At 43.0% G+C, this 21916-nt stretch overlaps 1 protein-coding gene and 1 long non-coding RNA gene across 5 annotated transcripts in view; both read right to left on the bottom strand.

Annotated features, from left to right (window-relative positions):
• ANKRD11 (ankyrin repeat domain containing 11) overlaps positions 1 to 21916 on the bottom strand; it is a 193178-nt gene that overhangs the window by 9963 nt on the left and 161299 nt on the right. For 2 of the 4 annotated variants that reach the window (XM_083626179.1, XM_083626180.1), the window contains 5 exons: positions 13854 to 14024; positions 13200 to 13406; positions 11486 to 11628; positions 10704 to 10851; positions 2256 to 9037 (listed from right to left, as the gene is read on the bottom strand). In XM_083626179.1, coding sequence (XP_083482305.1) covers positions 2256 to 9037; positions 10704 to 10851; positions 11486 to 11628; positions 13200 to 13406; positions 13854 to 14024 — 7451 coding nt within the window. The remainder of the gene's footprint in view (positions 1 to 2255; positions 9038 to 10703; positions 10852 to 11485; positions 11629 to 13199; positions 13407 to 13853; positions 14025 to 21916) is intronic. The other 2 variants (XM_083626181.1, XM_083626182.1) reach the window with 2 other exon arrangements.
• On the bottom strand, positions 407 to 2249 carry LOC310768387. The gene is made up of 2 exons (XR_014551299.1): positions 1335 to 2249; positions 407 to 1241 (listed from the first exon to the last, which is right to left on the bottom strand). It is a non-coding gene; the product is annotated as an uncharacterized lncRNA (long non-coding RNA).

Below are 21916 nucleotides of genomic sequence, written 5' to 3'. Positions count from 1 at the left end.
TTCCCAACAGATGCTTTTGTACCTGCACATTCCCCTTGTTGCAGAGCATAAGGAATGTGCTAAGAGGCTGCAGAATGCCAAGTTGGAAGCAAAGCACCTACAACATTGTTAGCTCCAAAGTTTATGTCCCTCTTTCAGACAGGTCAGCTGATAAGCAGAACCTACTACTGTGAGCTTTGTTCCATCTATTGCTTTAATTTCCTCCTTCTTGTACTCAGATAAATAGGAAAGGTCCTTGCCATTGACACTGTCCATGGGTTTATCTGCCACAGCACTGTCCACACTGGCAGTGGTGGCTCACTAGGGTTTCAGACAGGGTTTAAGAGGCGGGGATTGAACCTAAGACCGTTTTGCATGGGCAGCATGTGCTCTACCTGGGTAGTGATTTTTCTTTTAAGTATTAAAAAATAATAATCCAGTTCACACGGTTCTCAATAAAGGGCTGATTCAAATCACAGGAAGCTGCTGTCAAGAAAGAGAATGGTGGGGCAGATTGGGGCCTAAGTCAATCAAATGCAAAAGGGTATTTAAGATGGCTACCTGAGCAACTGTCTCTGGATAGCATTGGGGAGAAAGACTTAAGAAGCTGAGCTGCTCTGCAGCTGAGTTCCCTTCCCACCATCAGGGATGCAGACGAGAGTTTCTATGAAACGGACTATCCTCACTGCTTACTTGTAAGTCGATCAGAACAACTATAGTTTAGTGAATAGGTTATGGTTGGTCCAGTTTCAGAGCCACAGTGCTCTGGTTTATTTTGTATACTGCCTTGACCTTTTGCCTGCTTTTTTATTTTTAGTAGAGTTTCATAATTTGACCAATCTGACCACTGAAGTAAGTGTGTGTGAAACTTCAAGCTTAGGATCAGAGTTGTAAGAGATGAGCACACTCTTCTGAGGTCTGGGAGAAACTTGGGGACTGTGGGCTGCCTTTACATTCTGAGTAGCTTATAAGGAGACTGTCTGGAAAACATAAGGTGTGTGGGTCTCAGCGTTCCTGGGTTTCAGGAAGTTTAGAGGGTCTGCCAGAGAAACGAGAAGGAGGTTTAACAAACTGAAGAATATTGTCATCTTTCTATGCTCCTCCCGATGGAAAAATGCAGATGGGGACAGATATACCCCTGCTTTAAGTCATTTACATACTGTCTTCTCTTGTATATTATTTACTACAAAGCTCGATGACTAAGCTCTTTAGCGACCTCTGATTACTGTAAAGCACTGAACCACAGGTATATCACAAGTGGACTCTTTATTACTGGGTATGCAATGGTTCAAGATAACATCTATTTTGGAACAAGAAGAAATGAGCACTGAACCACTGATATATTACAAGTGAACTCTTTATTTACTGTGCTTGCAATTATTTAAGATAAAACCTATTTGGGAAAGAAACTACTTTTGCTATTTTTATGGATGTTTGTTGTTTGTTTACGGATAGTTGCCTTGGTGATATTATCTTGTGTCAATTGCAGTAGTCATTGCATCACCACCCTGTTCATTGTTTTATTGTTAGAGAAATGAGTAAGCAGATTTGATCTTGGACTACAAAAGCCCTGCTTTCCCCAGCAATTTGTGTGTGTAGACTGGACCAAGGAGTGCTGGGTGCACTGGCTCATCCCAGGTCTCCTCCTATTTGGGCTGCAAAAGTAAGTGGGAGGGTAGTGTAAAACCTACTGGCATCACTGCAGGGTTGTTGTCTTGCAACTGGACAGGTAAAGGGCTTCTCCACAGCTGCTAACTCACATCTTGTTTACACAAACAGAAGGCAGCTGCTTTCCAGGTTTTCAGGCAGGGGCCTTTCCCAGTGCTACCTGAACCTGGAATCTTGTACACACAAAGCAGGTGCTCCACTGCTGAGCTTTCTGAGTTTTTCCTTCCTATATACTCAAACAAAGACATGCAGAACTTGCATATGTCCGTGTTTAACTGCAGATCTGCTTTCATTGTCTAGAATGCCTGATTTGGGGTTTAGTGAATTTTAATTCACATCCATTGGTCTGCACACACCACAAACAGCAGCTGGTCCACCAGTGCCCAGGGATGTGTGAGGGTGGCTCCTTCCTCATATGAAGTGGCAGCAGATCCGAGTGCACTAGCACTGATTTGGGGGCCTCTGCCAAGGTAACAGAGTTCAGGTATACCTTCCCCAGGGCTACAGCATGCACTTGTGATGCAGGAAGGGTAGATATTGCTGGTGGGATTGGATTTTTCCATGCTAGCATGGTTTATAAAGACAGCAAGCGGTGTAAGGTTACTCACCACTGGAATGTGCAGCTTGCTCAAAGGTTTGCCATCCAGCAGGTATGAGCCTGTGTAGGTGACATACTCAGCGTAACACTGGGGTGCCTGGGGAGTGATGTAGCAGAGAATTTTCCGCTTCTCCTCAATTTTCTTCCTGATCTGTAGGTACTCAAAATAGGGATTGGACCTGTCGCTGTGGTAAGGTTCAATGTCTTCCAACTTGATGGCATCAACAATTGCAGCCAGTGTCTGCTGGATCATTTCCCGTGTTTGCTGGGTGGAGGTGTTGATTTGCTGCTGCAGCTGCTGATTGGAGCGCTGGAACCTGCGCTTCCGCGGATGTTGTGCCTGGGCATCTTCCTCCTCTGAGACACGCCCTTTTGCTCGTGTTGAAGGGGCAGAAGCAGGGGGGAACTCTTTTTCAGAAGTAGTAGTAGTAGTTGTTGTAGTAGTAGTAGTAGCAGTAGCAGTAGCAGTAGCAGTAGTAGCAGCAGCAGCATTCTGTTTGTTTTGATTAGCAAGCATCTGGGCTCGGTTTCTGGTGATCCGTTGTGGGATCTCTTCGATTTTGGGGGGCTTTGGGGTTTCAGGGACTGGTTTGGGTGGTGGCTCTGTAGATTCTAACTGGGTACTCCCTTGCAGCACCTCTGTCTGAGAGGAAGGGATCTGGCTGTTGCTTCCGGGTACCACTACGTCTTGAACATCAGTGCTCTCAGTTCTGATTGCTTGGCTCAAACTAACTTGAGAACCACTGTCTGATGCAAGAGTAGCTGAGGAGAGTTCTTCACAATTGGTTTCCTCCTCCTTGGTCTCTGACTGAGCAAGATCTGCTGGTGTCACCTCCTGAATATTCTGGGGAGCCTCCGCTTCTTCTATATTTTTCTGTTCTGGGGCACTTGATGCTTCTGACACAACTTCTAGTGAAATCTCATTGGCCTTTTGCTCATCAGCTTGTAGATCTGGCTCTTCAGGAAGGATGCTCTTTTGGTTAAGAGTTAGATCATCCTGCTTGTTTGTAGCCCCCAAAGACACCCCAACATCCACAAAGTCTGCACTGGTGGTTTCCTGATCTGCCGCTTGAGTGTTTTCAGCTGACTCTGCCAATTCTTCCTCTGGAACATCTTTTGATTGAAGTGGCAATCCTGGTAAAGAGAAAGGACCCAGGTCTAAGTCATCCTCTGAATTTGGAAATGGATCAGGCCATGCAGCTTGTTCCTCAGGATTTACAGGGGCAATGGTGCTCTCTTCCAAGTTTTCCAGAGTATTAACAGCCTCCACTTTCGATTCTGCTGGCATGCTAGCTGGCTGCAAAGGTGTGTCAGATGCTTCCTCTGGAACAGGCTTACTACCACTAATAAAGAAAGTGTCTAATCTAGCAGGGGAATCTGCATATGAAGCCTGCTGTTCTGCAGTCACCATTTCTGTTGGAACTGCTTCTTCAGCATCTTCCTTTGCTGTATCAAGCCTTGATTCAGTCACCGAGAGAGAGTATGAAACGGGGGAACTGGGATGTAGGGAATCTGCAGAAATGAAGGGCACAGGTGTGGGATGCGTGATGTCTGGAGAACAGAAAGGCTTTGGGGAATCAGGACCCTGTTGGGGAGATTTAATGAGCAGCTCTGATCCCACTGTCCAGCTGACAGCATGATCAGAAGGATTGCCAATCAAACTCTGAGGCACAGGAGGATCCAGATTTCTTGTTGAAGTGGTCTCCCACTCAGTACTATTCTGTTCCGGAATGCTAGAGCCAAACTCATTGTCTTCAATTGGTGGTAAAAAGCTGGACTCTGGGGGCATAATGGAAGCAGTTGCTTGTTGCTCTTCTGTGGCATCCAAAGGCAGGCCAAGATCTGGAGGGAGAGCACTTTCAACAGAAGGGGCAAGCAGTTCATCTCTATGAGAAGGGGAAGATTTGGCTTGCAATCCAGAAAATACACTTTCAGGGGACTGAACAACATTGCCCACAGTTCCTGGTGCACAATGCAATGCCTCTGCTTTAGGGGATGGGACTCCATAGTCTGGTGAATAATATTCTGGGGACAAACTTGGGAACTTTTCTATGGGAACGGAGGGGAGAGATACTTTCTCCTCCATCAAGTGCTGAACTGGAGAATCATAATTAGAAGTGGCTGGGACACTTTGCTGCCTGAAAAATTTGTCCCCAACATTGAACTCTTCCTCTGCTGCTCTTCTGATATCTACAGACATTGAACGGTGAAGATTTGTGGAGGGAATAGTCCTTGTTGGGGTCTGACTTGGGTTCTCCGGGAATCCACTTGAAGAGTTGGAATATCTGTCAAAGAAAGATGGAGAACAAGCGTTCATGGACATGGTGGATATGGGCAATGAATGCTGAGAGTCAGCACAGTCAAACATCAGATCTGTGTAATCTTCATTGCTGCAAGATGGAGTCCTTGGTGTCTGCATCACCTCTTCATAGCTTGGGCAAGAAACAACAGATGCTGGTGTTGGAACCCCTGTTGGCCGGTTCTGATCTGGCCTTGGAGACGCAGGTAGGATTTCCTTCATTTGGGGGCCGGCTATCCAATCCTTGGAATCCACCCCAACAACAGGTTGGTTCTTGTTATCTGGGGATACTACTGGAGCCAGTGGGCCTAGATCTTTGAGTTTCTTGTCCTTTAACTGAGTGTCAGGCGCTAGTGGTTTCTTTGTAGTCAAATCCAGACTCCTTTTGCGCATATCCTCATTGGCCTTGACTTTGTCTTTTAATTTGGGGTCTCCAGATCTATGCCTCATCTTCTCCATTTGTTTCATTCTCTCTTTGTGTCTCTTGTGGCGCTCTTCAATCTCAAGATCTTTTTGGCTCAACATCCTCTCAAAGCTGGTCATCATTAGGTCACCATCTCCCAAAAGCTTTTCCCTGGGTCTGATGTCCTTCTTGGTGCCTTCTTTGGGTAAGGTTATTTTATCATTCCCGTTGCTCATTTTAAGACACTCTGATTTGTCCTTTTCTTGATTTTCCTTGAGTCGTTCCTTTACTTTGAGGTCATTAAATTTGGGTGTTTCCTCTTTTGATTTGTCTTTAACAGTGATCACTTGAGAGCTATCCTTGTCTTTGGCAGACTTCTGCTCCTCCTTGTGGTGCCTAAAGAAACCATCAGTGTGTTTGTCTCTGTGCTTCTCTCTCTCCTCTTTCCACTTTTCTTTATGCCTGTCCCTCTTCTTCTTCTCTTTGGTTGTGCTGACTGTGCTGGAGCTGTACGCTTTGTCTTTCTCTGCCTTCTTTGGAAGTTCTCTTTCAGCATCATTCTTTTCCTTTTTTTCAGGAAACAAATACTCCATGTTTTTGTCCAGTTCTTCTTCAGCCTCTGTTTTTGTTCCATAAGAAATACTAATGCCTTCTCCATCCATGGCAAAGTCCTTCTCATACTGAGTAGAATCTTTCCTGTTGCTGGAGTCTTTAAACTCATCTGTTTTATCTTTCTTTTCAGCTTTCTCTTTCTTTGCTTTTTCCTTTTCATGGCTTTTTTTTGACGAGGATGAAGAATGCCTGTGCCTCTCTTTCTCCTTGAGTTTATCTGGAAGGCAAGGCAAAGACTCCTTAAATTTCTCTTCGTTGGCATCTGCAAGTGAAAGGTTGGAAGACTCAAAGATATTGGTGAGTACGGGGTCTTGCCCTCTGTCTGTGAAGCTATCAGAAGAAATCTCACTTATTTTATCATTGGAGTCATCTCTGTATTCATTGAGGGCTTCTTCCTCCAGTTTCTCCAGCAAGCTCTTTTCTGCTTCTCCGCTTTTCGAAGACCGTTTCTCCTTAGTATACTCTTTATCTAGCTTTTCCTTGTGCCTGTTTTTAACCTTCTCTTCCCCAGCATGTTTCTTTTCCACCTTTTCAGGGAATTTCTGCTTTGCCTTCCTTTCTTGGGCTGAGTCCACTGAGCTTCTCTCCTTCCTGTCTTTATACTTCTCTACTGAGTCTTTGTCCTTCTTCTCTTTGTGTTTTTCAAAGGAGCTTTTCTCTTTTTTCTCCTTTCCACCCTCTGGTAACCCTTTGTCCTTCTTCTTCTCTTTTGACTCTTTGTCTTTCTGTTTCTCAGTGGAATGCTGCCGATCAGAGGAGTATTTCCTGTGCTTGTCAGGGACATAAAGGTCTCTCTCAGCTACCATGCTATCGTCTTTGTCTTGCATGCTATCCATACGATGCATTTCGCTCCCAAGGCCCTCTCCAAGTTTGAACCCACTTAGGCTGTAATCATCCTTCTCATCTTCGCTTTCATCTGTGAAGATATCTAAGATGTTATACCATGTCCTCTCCCGGCCTTTTTTCTCATCCCTCCTCTCGTGGAAATCCTCTCTATCTCCAGAAAAGTTCTTCTCTTTCTTCTCTTTAACTTGGTCTAGTGAACCCTTTCTCTCTTTATCTTTATTGTGGGGATCTTTATATTTCTCCTTTGTATCTTTCTTCTCTTTAAAACCTTTATCTAATTCTTTGTCCTTCTGGTTTTTTTCCGGCAAAGCTTTCTCATTTCTCTCTTTGTCCTCTACTTTGAATTTCTCCTTGTACTTTTCTGTTTTTAATTTCTCTTTCTTGTCCTTCTCTGGCACATCTTTCTTCTCTTTTCCTGAATGATGCCTGTCCCAGTTCTCCACATTTTTCCCACTAAATTCGGGTTCAGATTTTTCTTTGAAGAATGTTTCACAGCCATAGTCTTTAAATTCATCTCTGTAGGATTCTTCTTGTTTAATTTTAACTTCTTTTCTATCTTTAGAGCTATCAGGCAAATCTCTTCTCTCTCTGTTAATTTCACTAGCCTCCTTTTCCTTTCTCTCTTTGAAGCTTTCAGCAGAATCCTTTCTTTTCTTTTCAGGCAGATAACTAGAAATACTTTTATGCTTTTCAACTTGGTCCTTTTTCTTCTCAGAGTTCCGCTCAACATATTCCCTCTCTTTCTTTTTTAGAAAAGTGTCTTTTTCATTACGTTTCTCGCTGTACTCCCTCTTATCTTTTGCTTTACTATCCCGCTTCTTGTCTTTTATCTCCTCCTTCACCGTTTCTATGATGAGTTTTGTCACAGTGTCATTTTGAATTTCCCTGTAGTCTGCCACTGGTGAATCCCAGCTATCCTCTCCTTTGAAATCAAAAGAAGAATCTGATGACAAATCTGAAAACCACCGATCTTGCTGATCATCAGAGAGGCTGAACTTTGTGTCCTCGCTTTCTAAAAACTGGTTTTTATTACTAAACTCTTCAAAGTTGGGCTCCTCCCTGTAACCTTTGTCTTTTTTACATCTCTCTTTCTCCTCTTTCAGGGCCTTCTCCTTCTCTGGTTTTGCTGGTTTTTCCTCCTTCAGTTCATTTTTCTTATCAGTCTTGAACTGTTTGTCCTTAGATTTTTTCTTTCGCTCTTCCTTATGTATTCGAGGTTTTTCCTCTTTAGGAGATTTCTCCTTTATGGGCTTCTCTTTTTCCAATCTGCTGCTCTTTTCTTCTCTGAAAGTTTTACTGAGATCTTTACTTGCCTCCTTGGCTTTTTTCAAGGATTTCTCCTCTTTGGAGGTTTTTCCAGCATCGTCTTTAAACAGCCACTCCTTCTCCTCAGATTTAGTTTTCTGAAATTTGTCTTCCTTCTTGAAGTGCTCCCTCTCATGCTTAAGCACTTTGAGCTTGTTCTCAACAGGGCATTCAGTCTCCACAATCAAAGCCTTATCGGTCTTCTGCTTAGAGTCCTCATAGTCAAAAGAAAAGGCTTTGATTATTTTAATGTCTTGGGTGGCAGGACACTGGCCTCTCTCTTTGTTTTTGTGTTTGTGTTTTGTTTTATGCTTTTTTACAACTTTCCCCTCCTTGTCTCGCTTTGGAATAGCTCCATCAACACTGGCATGGAATGAATTTTTCTTCTCCACAATCACAGCAGCTCCATGTTGGGCGCGCTTCTTGGGCTCCTGCTTCTTCCTCACGGGCTTCAATGATTCCAGGCTTGAGTCCTCAGATGTGTAATCAGACTCACTGGTCAGCCTCGTCCTTGTTGAATCCGATAAAGAACTGACATCTGACCAGGCTGGAGAAGAGACTGTTTTCCAGTTGTCTGTCCTCCAGTGCTTGGAGTGCTGTTCTGCAAGGGTAGCATTATGCTTCTGAGACCCCAAACTCCCATGGGAAGAGGCAGAAGAAGCAGAAAGGGAATTAAACAAGGATGACTCCTTTAACACCAATCTGGAGTCCTTTACACAGGTAGCACTTTGTACAGAGTCTCTGTCATCCTCCTCACTCTCCAGGTTTTCACTCTCTGATTCAGAGGAACAAAACTTGTCATTTTTTTTGCCAAACCGAACCTCTTTGCCCTTTGCTTCCTTCTTGCGCTTCTTCTTCACTTTGCTTTTCTCTTTCTGCTGTTTGGCATTAGAAGGTTCTCGAGCCTTGCTGCTGGGGAGGATAGAATGGGTTGTCAGCCGCAGCTTTTCCCCAGTCCCCACAGGCAGGCTGGTCTCCTCTTCATCAGATGTGTCTGAAAGGATACGATGGGATGCTTTCTTTGGTGTGATTGTGCTGTTTTTAGTATAAGTTTTTACTTCCATCTTGGGGATGGAAATAAAACTATTTGCTTTAGTCTCTTTCCTGTAATCCTTTTTCAGAAGATGTTTATCATCAACTGGTGGGACCCTGTCCTGCTCATCATCCTCATCAAACTCATATTCATCCTTCACGGGTGTGACAGCTTTGGGAGGCTCCTGGTTCTTGGCCTTGTGTTTCAGGCCCTTCTCAAACTCAGAGTCTGTGTTGTTGCCATCAATGGAACTGGATGGTGCAAACGAAGGAGCATCTTCCTCTTCTGAGCTCTCTGAAAAAACAAGAGCACAAATAAAGAGTAAGGTACGACACCTACTTTCACCTGGAGCTGGAGCATCATTCTCCACAGAAACCTGCTCACAATACCTGAACAGACAATCTATCTTCCATGTGCAAAGCATAGCTGTGGCTGCTTTACCTACTCGGTGGTCTGCTGGGTCCTCTGGAATAAAAGGCCAAAGCTGCGCAGGGGAGTCAATGACAGGAATCCATTTGGAGCATCTGGGCAGAAAGGGTGCAAATCCAATAAGAGCGATTGCTGGGTGTAATATCCATTTGTTTCAAAGGGGACTGCTTCCATAAGTTGCAGCACAGCCAGACATCTGCAGTGCCAATTTATTATCAGGCAAATGGTGCATCCATTCCCCTCATCTCAGGTGCTGCCTTTTTTTAAAAAACACAGGAGCATTGGTCATGCTCAGCCCCATCCCTACCACATCCAAGTGTTTTACCCTCATACAGGCCTCAAAGCTACTACACAGTATTTATATAGTGCTTTAAGGGGATTTGGTGTGCACTCCACCACTAACTGTTACAATGCCCCTATAAGGAAGGCCAGCTGTTTTCCTTCTGCTACAGATGAAGGGATGACACTAGGATAAACAGTGATTTGTGTAAGGGCATTTGATAAGTCCAAGGTGAAGGTGAGATCTGAATGAAGTATTTACACCTCACACTCTTGGCTAATCAGCACTTCTTTGCACAGACTCCTCGTCACTCTGCAAAAACTTCCTCTTATTGCATTTTCTCAAAGGCTCACCTCTTCATCCCTACACAATACAGTACAACTCTCTTTTACAAGCTTTTACTTGCAAAGCAATGCTGGACACAAGTCCTTTCTGCATCTCTCTTTGCCAAGCAAATTTCTAAAAAATCCCATCCCTGCTGAGCTTCAAAACCACCTGCACAATGCATCATTATGTTACAGCATAGAACATGTGGCTTGGGGAGGAGGCAACGAATAGGCATCATAGAGCATCTTATAGCTGAGGCTTGTTATAGGCAGAAGAGAGGGTACCAGCTGAGTGAGGGTGCTAAATGTGGGTATCTTACTCCATTCATGATACACACTTAGTCTTCCTGACCCCACTTATTATATGCATTAACTGTGCTACTTCTGGATATGTCACACTGCAAAGTTGTCTGGCAAAGTATCAAATGGCCTGCTTCTGTCTTTTCATGTGATGTTTGGGAGGGCTTGACTCTACTACAGGCAATGGTGAGAGGCAAATTGATTGCTTAACCTCACAAATAAATTCTAGTGAAAGCAAAATAGCAAAATACTAAAATCTGATCTTCCTCAGGATCACGAGAAAGTGATGGTAAGTAATGCCATCACATTCAGCCTCTGCTCCACCAACCTTAGGATGTAGAACAGCAAAGCATTCAGTTCCACATTAACCTGGAGCATTTCCTGGAGTCTTTGTTAGGGAGCTGCCTAGTCTTTGATTTCCAATGATGGGCTGTTGCAAGCATGCAACAATAAAGAACAATATGCAAATCTCAAGGGAGCAGAGGTCATTATTAAAGGCCCTGAAGGCACTAAGCAAAAGGTTTCAGGGTGTGCTCCTGGCACAATACAGCCCTCTGAAGGTCTCCTTATGCATGGAGGTACAGGTTATTTGCACCACACCCTTCTGCCACTTCCCACCTCTTACCTGTGGAGCTCTCTTCACTGGAAGGATATGTGGCTTTCCCCAGGAGCAGATTGACCATTGTGGGGGAATTTGCTACTTTTAATGGTGTCTCTCCCCTCCTGTTAAGCTGGTGAGGATTTCCTCCATAATGTAACAACAGTTTCACCACCTAGACATAAACAAAGTCTCATTAAGTTGCATCTATAATGGACAAAGGAGCAGAAATGAAGATTATCCAAAAGGCTGACAAACCAGCTCACTATCAGCTAGTGGTAAAGTAGCTTAAAGTCTAGCACATTGATCAGAGAAATATGAGCTAAAGCTAAGTGGTAGAGAATATGCTCTACAAGTATAAGATCCTTAGTTGAATTCCTTGCCTCCCTTATTGCAAAGGAGATCATGTAGAAGGCCCTTGTCACTCACGGTAGGTGATAAGCAGCTAGATATAGACATTGGCCTGTCTCAGTATAAGGGAATACCCTTACATACATTATCACCTTACCCAGTTTGTCTCTCTTGTTTCTCTGGGACTGAACAGGGTAGCTACACTTCAAACACCTAGAAATAAGGACACTGGACACATCAGGAAGGTGGCAAAGACATTATAGAAGACTTGCATTATTGGAGGTAAATGGAAGAAGGCAAAGGCTGCAACTTATCCTCAACCACAAGTTTTCAATAGTAGAAGGGAAGAATAAACTAAAAAGTACACAGTAAAGAGCTGAAGAGCCTGATGGTGGCCACAGGGAGAGATCATTTGGGCCTGTGTAACAGCTGACTATTCAAATCTGGCAAGAACTGACCTTGTAGTGCCCATTGCTGGCTGCATCATGCAGCGGAGTGTCATCATCCAAGCCCTTGGTGTTGACCTCGGCACCTGCAGCAAGCAACTGTTTTGCAACGTCATAGTAACCCCTGTTGCATGCCTCATGCAAAGCCGTCCAACCTGCAAATACATATACAAAACTTACACATAACATGGATGGCCTATTTCAGATCAGTAACTATGTCACACAGCAGTGCCTCCATTGATTATGCTGGCTGGCAGCACAGAGGCTTGCCTGTAGAACCACCCGCCAGCCCTGCATTAGTGTAAAGACATCAGAAGCTTGACTCTTGCCTGGTATTTAGCCCATCCAGGCTCTTTTGTCTGGCAACATAATATATACATCCAGCTCCCCACTAGAAATAAGGAAAGAACAGAAGTTTAATAAAGGGGCATGAGGGAGGGACCATCTTTTGATGTAGAAAGATGGTCAATGTTATTTTTCACAGAATTCCTGTTCTCACCTGAACCTTAGTGTCTGGAATATTAACAAATAGCTGCAATGCCACAAACAGGTCTGCTTGGCTTTCTGGTGGCTTTGCAGCATCAGGTGGTAGGTAGAGAATGCTGCCACAGAAACAAGAATACCAAAATGTAATGAATAAAAAACTGAAGCCTCCTGGAATGTAATGAATAAATGATGCTAACAGGTTGATTTCCAAATAAAATAATCCTTAAAAGTTCCCCCAAAAGAGTTATTTCTACAACTTCACTATTAGAAAGCCTCTGTCTGAGTTACTGAATGAGTGTTATCTAGATGCATAAATGGCTTATAATTAGTATGTGTCTTGATCAGAAACCAGTACTAACTATTACAAGGCTCAGGACAAGGCACTTGCTGCTCATTATAGAAGTGCAGTGAACCTTAACCTTTGCATGGTGGTGCTAGGTCATTTCAAATAAGCATCTATTGTATCTTCTGAATTGCATACTAAGATAGCAAAGCAGCAAGTCCTAGATCTCCCAATGAACACAATTTGGCACCTGTTAAATTTTGCACAACAGGAGTTTTTGGCAAAATAATGGGACATAAGAGATTAATTTGGACTACCTAAAGAATGAGGGGGGGAAACCTGATCGACAATCATTAGCATGTGAAGGTATCACAGTGGCTGAAGCTAGGACAACAGAGGCTACAACACTGCAGTTGAAAAGAGGAAAGAATAAAAAGAAAAGACAGAACAGCAGCAACTATCAGGAGGGAGAATACAGCATGGAAGGTGAAAACTTTATAGGTAACTGAGCTCTGCCACAGCTAGAAATATGCAACCAACATGAAATGGGCAAGAGAAAGTCATAGATAGAATCCCTGATCCAAGGCAATGAATCTGTTAGGCCTCCTCACAGCACTGCTCACATTTTGGTTGTGTTTTTTTTTGGGGGGGGGGTGTTTTTGAAACAGTGACAACATCACAAGGTTCTTGACAGCAAAAAAACAGAACAAAATACAACACATCCCCAAGCTGGATCACTGTTCAGCAACTTACTCTGACTGTTCCACTACAGGTTGCTCACCTACTCCTCTGATGAATCTAGTCCTATCCTAGTTCAAGCTGGGCAACTTAATTATGTAGGCTCTAGTATAATGTTTTCTTCAGCGTCTCAGCCAAGAAACAACTGTATTGTTTTTCTACCCCCACCCCACCCCCAACATACTCCAGCAGTCAATTCAGAATGAATAGAGTGGTTACCTGCAAAATCTTTTACATTGACGTCTGCACCCTCAATAATGAGTTCCTTGATGCGTCGGGCATCTCCTCGGATAGCTGCCCGGTGCAGCCGAGTCTCTCCACGCTCATTTCTCTTGTTTACTTTATCTTTGGTTTTGGAGGCAGAATTAGGAGTTCCCTTCTGACAAACTGTGGATTGAGAGGGATGCTTTGGTGTTGTATCTACTGCTGGCAGGAGAGGTGGGGAAAAGCACACATGAAGGAGGAGTTCAGTTCAAAGCCAAAACCCCAAAGCCTTTAGAGGGAGCTGTTGCCATATAGTTACAATCTTGCCTTGAAGCAGAGGAAATGGCTGGGGGATTGGGGGATGGGAGAGTTAATCTTTCCAAGCAGAGGAATGCCTCTGCAGGCACAATGGAGACATTAATGGAAGACTGTGATTAAGCAAATACTGTAGAAAGCAGCTGTGGTTCCTCTCAGGAATGAAGGGGCCTGAGATCTAAGGAAAGAAGTGAAGTCGATTCACTAGCTGCAAACGGGGGAGTTCTCCAAGCTTTGTATGCTGAACACCTAACTGGATGTTTCTGAGATCCCCACTAAGACAGCAACTGCAGACTTTGAGGGAGAACCATAAGGGCCTAATTCTACCTTAAACACAAATTATACTGTCCACACCTGGACTGTTTGCAGACTCTTCTGCTGTCATCTGCATAAGAAGGGCAACCTGCTGGCGCTCAGAGAGCGGATAACCTGCACGGATTCCTGGAAGTCCCATTCCGAACAGCAGGCTGGGCTTCCGAGTTGCGGGCTCCTTTTTAATCCTCTTCCTTTCAGGACCCTGCTTTTCTGTGAAAACAGAGATAGGGGAAAAAATTGCAACTGAAATTCATTCGTTCTGAAGATATTTGCTATATTTGCTAACAGCAGCTTCCCTTTCAAACCTTTGCTCCTGACAGTGTCAAGATACTGAAGATGCCTTTGTCTAACTTCCTGCAAAGTAAGTCCTAGGGTTCATTGTTTTTATTTTAGAAAATTTATATCCCTGTTAAAAACAGTACACAAGGTGGCTTACAAATTTGAAAACAAAACATACCACATCTTAATAAATATCAATGAAAAGAGACAATTGTGACAAGTAGTAAATATTAAAAACAGCAGGGTCAGGGTTAGCATTACAAATTTCTAAACAAGCAGATTAAAAGCCTGTCTAAATAAAAGCATCTTAGCAAGATGCCAGGAGACAGGCAGTAACAAGGTCGACTGGGCCTCCCATAGAAAAGAGTAACACAATTTAGGTATAGCCAGGGAGAAGGCTCTCTCACACATTTCACTTGTCTTGCTTCAGCCATAGTTGGGATGAAAAGAAGAGAGGAGCAGCAGGATGGTACACAAAGAACCTCTAATGAAGGAGACTCCACAACCTCCTGGGGGCGAGTGTTCCAATGACAAATAGCTGTTACTGTCAGAAAGTTATTTCTCATGTTTAGTTGGAATCTCCTTTCTTGCAACTTGAAGCCATTGGTTTGAGTCCCGTCCCTCCCCAGAACAGGAGGAAACAAGCTTGCTTCATTTTCCATGTGATAGTCCTTCAGATATTTGAAGGTGGCTATCATATCTCCTCTCAGTCTCCTCTTTTCCAGGCTAAATATACCCAGCTCCTTCAACCATTCCTCATAAAGCTTTGTTTCCAGACCCTTGATCATCTTAGTTGCCCTCCTCTGCACACATTCCAGCTTGTCAACATCCTTCTTAAATTGTGGTGCCCAGAACTGGACACGGTATTCCAGGTGTGGTCTGATCAAGGCAGAACAGAGTGGTACTGTTAATTCCCTCAGTCTTGTGGTGGTATTCCTACTTCCAAAAGTAGGCCCTGCTCTGCCTGGCTTTTCAAAGCCAGCCCTCCCCCCCCAATCATTCATTTTAAAGGGGAGTGCTAATCTCATGGTACTGTATCGGATGGAGCTAACATTCTGGTAGAGTCTGAAGAGTTTGCCAGATCAGCCACTTGAGATAAAAAAATCAGAATACAGTATAACTAAATCTGCCATTCCACATACAGACTTACAGCACTATAACAAGACAAATCAACACACACACGCACGTGTGCACTGCAATAGCAATGGGTAAGTGCTGCCACTCACAAATTCTGGGGGAAAGGGTTTACTTCACTGAACATCTACCAACAGTTTCCATCTGGAGCACTCGATTTTGAGAGGTCACTGTGGGCTACATAGTTGTTCATAAGGCCCATATTTATATTTCAGAAGGCTTGTGATGGCTTAATGGGAAGCTTTATTTTTAGTACAACAAACAGACCTATGGCATAAGCAGCAGCAGCCTTCAAGTCTGAATGAGTGGCCGAGCATGAACACCATTCTCCCTGAGCCCCAAGGCAGGACCTGACAAAGTGATTTGCTATTCCATTCCCTCCCTTAAGTCTCCTCCTTCCCCCATTCTCCTCAGCTTTGAGTGTGCAAATTTCAATGAATGTGATTTCTTTTCTTCTTCAGGAGCATTCGAATTTCCTCCTTGCCAGAAGAGTTATCTTCTCCATAGCTCCCACTCCACCTTCCCCAAAATTAATGCGGTCATTTTAAGCAGTTAAAATTAATGTGGCCATTTCAATACTCTCTTATTCAAGTGCTAACTTGTTACAGGAGGCATGACACAAGTATTTCTATGCAATTAAAGTTTCAGGACCAATAAATATGTAATCAAAAGTATATGTAGAAAATAAAGTTCTTATTGTACACTGTCCAAATAAGAAGGTATAAGTCAACAAAATCATACTTGCTTACACTCTATGAGAAAAGTGGAACAACCACTGTCACGCACATCACATGGCTTACTGGTAAACACTTCTGTTTTCCATGGAGGTTTCACTCCTATTACTTTTTCCATGCTCGGTAGAATAAAAACCTAGTCCTGACAAGCCTAAATATGCTTTAGTAATGCCAGAATATGTTAGAGAAGCATCAACGAATAGGGAGTAGACAGTAGAGCATGTCCCAGTTCAGTTTTAACACATACGATGATTGAAGACTGAATAGAAAAAGATGAAAAAGATGGTATAACCACATCAAATGCTGCATTGAACTTATGCTGGACACATCTGTGCCAACTACCATATTTTTCGCTCTATAAGATGCACCAGACCTAGTTTTTGGAGGAAAACTAGGTGCGTTTGCAAAAACGCACCTAGTTTTTGGAGGAGGAAAACAAGAAAAAATATTCTGAATCTCAGAAGCCAGAACAGCAAGAGGGATCGCTGCGCAGTGAAAGCAGCAATCCCTCTTACTGTTCTGGCTTCTGGGATAGCTGCGCAGCCTGCATTCGCTCCATAAGACACACACACATTTCCCCTTACTTTTTAGGAGGGAAAAAGTGAGTCTTATAGAGCAAAAGTTTTGTGTGGCTTACAATGTGAATAACATAAGCATTATCTAAAGCAACTTCTTTACCAGAAGTTTTAGTCCAGCCCAAGCAGTGGCTCACTGTAAACAAATATATTTAGGCATCCAGAGAAAAAACAGACAAGCATCTCATGGCTCCTGAAAGACCCAAATTAAATGCACAAACACACACTCAACTTTAAGTGAGCACTCCTTCCTTTAAAATCAAGAAACTAAATACTGGAACACAAAATACAACACTCTTGCACAGGAGCTAGATAAATAGAAATGCAATTATTTAATTGATTATGCTGATATCAGAAAACATTGCTATCTTCAAAACTGAGCCCTAAGATTGAGGGGAAATATAATTTTCAACTAAGCAAGTTTCCTTGCTTCTTAAAGCAGGTCACACCTGATGACTCCATTATCAATTGGCAGAAGATAACTAGGATTTTCATAGAATGAAAATAAATCTAGGGACACTGCTGTAGATGGGCTGAAAGTATCTTGTTCCAGAGGACAGGAAATCCCCTAGACTGTTATCTCTCACAGCCTCTTTCCAGAATTAGCAAGAGCTTTAAACAACTGGAATCCTTGAGTATAATAGCCAATCTCCTAAAATCTCCACAGAACAGATAGCATAAGACTTCCTCTTTCCTTTTCTAAATTGCTTCCAACCAGTGACTCGGCAGATCACAAACAATACTTTTAACCTTTACAAGGTAAGCAGGCCTCAAACTGGTCAGTGCCTGATAGGAGACAACTTAGACATCCCATGCACAGCAACACTGAGAAGGATATATATGCAACCAAATCCAATCAAAACCTTGATGTGCTTATTTGACCAGTTATAATATGGCTACACAAATCACTGAGGATCCTTTTCATTATTTCAAGAGGACTGCACAGCTAATAGAAAAACATTTTTATCACATTTTAATTGTTTGCTTCTTAGTGTCTCCTTTCCCCTCTGCATCCTATAGCATTCTCTCTCTCTTCCCCATCTGTTAACTGGCACCCCTGCTTTTCAATACTCCACAGTTCTCATTGCACCCCATCTCTATTAGTCCATTCTATTATCTGCATTCCTTAGCAGCTCTTTTCTCTTTTACTAGTAAAGACCTCTGGAACCCAATCTGTCACCTCCTATTTTTCTCTTTCCACACCCTCCCCAAACACCTGTCTTTCCACCCTCCCCAACCTAGAGTTCCCTCCCCACTCAATGTTGCAGTTTGAATGCTAGGACCATGTGATTCCTCCACAACAAACACCATCTAGATTGTTCCAAGAAGGGAACTACAACTATGTGTTCCCCAGGCAAAAACAAATGAAAAGACACACACACCACACACCAGTTTGAACTGTAGCATATGTTGCTTAACAACTGTACAAAGAAAAGAAAAGAAATTATGTTCCACAGCCTGGTTAAACAGAGAATTTATATTGCTTCAACAATAAATCTTTGACCAAAGCTCTTTCATCCTGATGCAGTAGAGCCAAAAATGAAATCAGTGGCATAAAAGGACACAAAATGAAAAAAGTAAAATAAAATAAAATTTATTAGAAAAAGAAACATACAGCCTCTTTTTTTCTTCCCCTCTTCATTGGTTCAGTCCTTTCCACAACATATCCTAACTGACAAATATTTATCCACAGTGTACAATGTAACTACAGATAGAGCAAAAAGATCTCGTGCTGGGAAAGAGCATGCTGCTCTGATTCTGGAATAGCATGGGCTATTCTGACTCTGTGCTCCCCCCTCGATGTCCTATAAAAATGCTGCTTGTGACAAAACCTGTCTTGGTGGAGTGCTGCCTCATTTCAGTGGCTAAAGGGAACTAGGGCACCAAATAAACCAGGGCACTGCATAGTAGTGCTTGTGTCTGGATGCCTTATCAGCGAAGTCACAGTTGAGCCAGCAACATACCAAACACAACACTGCTTAAATAGCTCAAGTTTTTGGTTGACATCTTCTCTCTGAAAACAAAAGCCTCAGTGGGATAAACCATACCTAGTGAGTGGACAGATGGTCTTCAATAGCCTGACTAAAATGAAGTCAAGAGATAAATGTGAACTCCTGAACCCAGAGTATTGGCAATGAAATGCCTTGGAAGCAAAATGCTTGCTCTCAAGACAGCCAACCTCAGGCTTTACTCGGTTCTATTGCACCATCTCAAATTAACACTTTCCTCCATTGTTTAACATCTAGTTCTCCCCTCAAAAAATGTCACTTAAGAAGCAGAGATTCCAGATGCTACCTGTCACATCTCTTTACACTCCCTGGGTGCCTATTTTGCCAAAGAAAGGATAGCTGGAGTTTGTTTGAACTCCATTCCCCACCAGGCCACCTCCAAGCACTCTGTTCCTAACTAGGCTGTGGCCATATCCAGAGGTGTCTTCTGACTGAGGAAGTGAAGTCTAGGCTACCAGGACCAGTTTAACCTGACCACAGCCTTTTCATAAGCATGAATCATAGCATCAGTTCTGTTATTAAAAAAACAAAGAAAAAAGAACCTTCATCACACGAGGGTGACACTGCAAAAAAATATAAACATAATTCAGACTCAGTGGAGATGGACTCGTGAACTTAGCATGGGGGTGGGGACAGACTCTGTTCCTGATACAAAAATGGTTCAAGATCTCAGGGGCTGAAAATGTCAATTACTTTCTATAGAGGAAAAGTTTTTCATTCATGCCCCAAAGAGGAATGGTTGTTACAACAATTCAGACACCAAAAAGTCAACACTTGAATATATTAGAGATCAATTAACTTAAAAGAGATGTGGAAATCTTGTGCTCCACTTACCAGCCCATCATAGCTGGCTGAGGACAGGAACGGAAACCTGCTGGATTCCTTCTTACAGGGCCTGAGAAGGGCTTTATTACTTTTGTGTTGGGAAGTAGCCTGTACTTTGCAATTACTTGCCTCAAATTTCCAGTACCTCAGCCACCACCAGGGGTGGTTCCATTAAAAATTAGGAACAAAAGTAAAAAGCCCTCCCTTCAGCACTTTCATTTTTGCCAACTTCATAAATGCTTTGGGGTGATGATGGGGAAGGCTGCTGATATTCGCTGTCATTTTGTAGGTACACTGCTTCTTGTACTGAATGTAAGAAAGGCCCTGCTGGATCATACCCTCTAGTCCAGCATCCTGTTTATAACTGTGGTCAACCAGATATATGTCTACAAGATTCAAGTAGTCGGGGCACAAGGCAACAGCTCTTCCACTGCTGTCCCTCAGGAAGTGGAATTAAATGGTAGACTGTCTCTGAAAATGGAGGTTCCACATAGCAATCCTAACAAATAGCCATTGATAAAAAATCCCCATCATCCTCAATACAAATTTGTCTAGACTTCCTTTAAAGCCACCTGTGACACTGGCTGCCACCATATCTAGTTGCAATGGATTCCATAAACAACAAGGGGCTGTACGAAGTAGTACTTTTTCTGGGTCTACTTTCTATGTCTCCAGTTAATGTTACTTGTGTGCTAGCTTGTGTATTTTATCTTGCTTTTTGTAAGCTGCTTTGAGAGATTGCTGAAGCAGGGTATATACACCATTTCTATATAAAAAAATAAGATTGTTACGTGCTCTCTCTGGGGCCCTTTTCCTACTGGAAGGGGAGAGGGGAATATCTTCTGTCAAAGCAGCCATCATTTTTGTGGCCTCCTTGATCTAACCCCGCTAAACACACTTGGATGTTTCCCTGGGCTGCCACTTGATCAAAACAAAGCAAGAACAATGGGTGCATACTGTTCTCTCCAACACCTCCTGCATCCTCTGTCCCTGTTTCTCTGCCATTACCCAATCCTGTCATGTCCTTAAGCCTCGAAAGCTCTAAAATCTGTTAGTCAGCAAAGTTTTGCCTCCCCACCATGCAGCCCTTTCCTGACCCATTTTTATATTGTACATACCAAATGTTGCTTCTTGCACCAATCCCTAGAGTGCATTAGTAACAACCCCTTTATTGGTCATTTTCTTCTATTCTTTGTGGTCATTTAGCTAGTACTAAACATGGGGAAAGATTCCTGTTACTAAGTATGGCAACAGTCAGCTGCTCCTTTTATTACTTTTTACTTTATTTTTGCATATACAGGACTGCAAGAACAAAAGGGGAAGGCAGGTACATTCCCTGGGATGTTTCCTTTGATGTTTTAAGTTTTTTTGTTGTTTTTTAAAGAAACATATTGCTGTCCTGTATCAGAAAAAACTCTTTCCCCAATTCATCCTGCACTCTGCAGGCAGTTTAATGACCAGCCTGTAGACATAAATTTCAACAGAAGCTAACAAGACCACCCTGGCATAAGCAGTTTATGGAGGCCAAAATAACATACAGCTTCTTTAAGCCACAGTTTACTGGGGATTCCAATACCTGCTTCCAGAGCAAGGACTAAACCCTGGAAAATGTGGCCTAGAAGAATGTGTGAAGAGTATTTCCTTTACCACCACACAACCACAACCATAACTTTCTATTATTTTTTTGCAGTATTTATAGGCAATTCTATAAAAGAAAAGTTCTTAGGACAGCTCACAAATAGTAACAATGTTTAAAATTCCACAACCATAAACCCAATAAAATTATAAACACAGTCAACCCCAGGCATTACTGCAGAGAGTGAAAATGGCTTAAAACTAAACCAGATTACAGTGGTACCTCGGGTTACATATGCTTCAGGTTACATACGCTAACCCAGAAATAGTGCTTCAGGTTAAGAACTTTGCTTCAGGATGAGAACAGAAATCGTGATCTGGCGGCGCGGTGGCAGCAGGAGACCCCATTAGCTAAAGTGGTGCTTCAGGTTAAGAACAGTTTCAGGTTAAGAACGGACCTCCGGAACGAATTAAGTACTTAACCCGAGGTACCACTGTAAAAGGCGGTGGCGGGGGGAGGTCTTTGCCTGGTGTTGAAAGATAGGTGCTAGATTACTATCTCTGGGGAGGGTGTTCCACAGCCACAATGTCACCACTGGAAAATCCCCCTCATTCATTCTACGGTAGTCTTCAGAGGAAACCCTCTGAAGAAGAGCTTAAAGTCCAGGTAGTGAATGTGGAGACAGAAAGTCCTTCAGGTACCCTAGTCCCAAACTATGAAGAGCCTTAAAGGTCAAAACTAGCACAATGAATTGGGCCCAGAAACAAACTGTGTGATAGCAATGATGGCAAAGCACTGGAATGATGTGCCTCATATTACCCTGTCCCAGTTAGCAGTCTTGCAGCCATATAGTGAACTAACTGAAGTTTCCCAGCCACTTTCAAATGCACCTCTACATACAATGCATTTCAACTGTCTAAACAGAAGATTACCACTGAGGCAAGGCTATCAGTCCAAGAAGGGTAATAGC

Source organism: Podarcis filfolensis (assembly GCF_964270895.1).
Source record: "Podarcis filfolensis genome assembly, chromosome: 8".
NCBI classification, from domain to species: domain Eukaryota; kingdom Metazoa; phylum Chordata; class Lepidosauria; order Squamata; family Lacertidae; genus Podarcis; species Podarcis filfolensis.
This window is presented reverse-complemented; position numbering and strand designations above follow the sequence as displayed.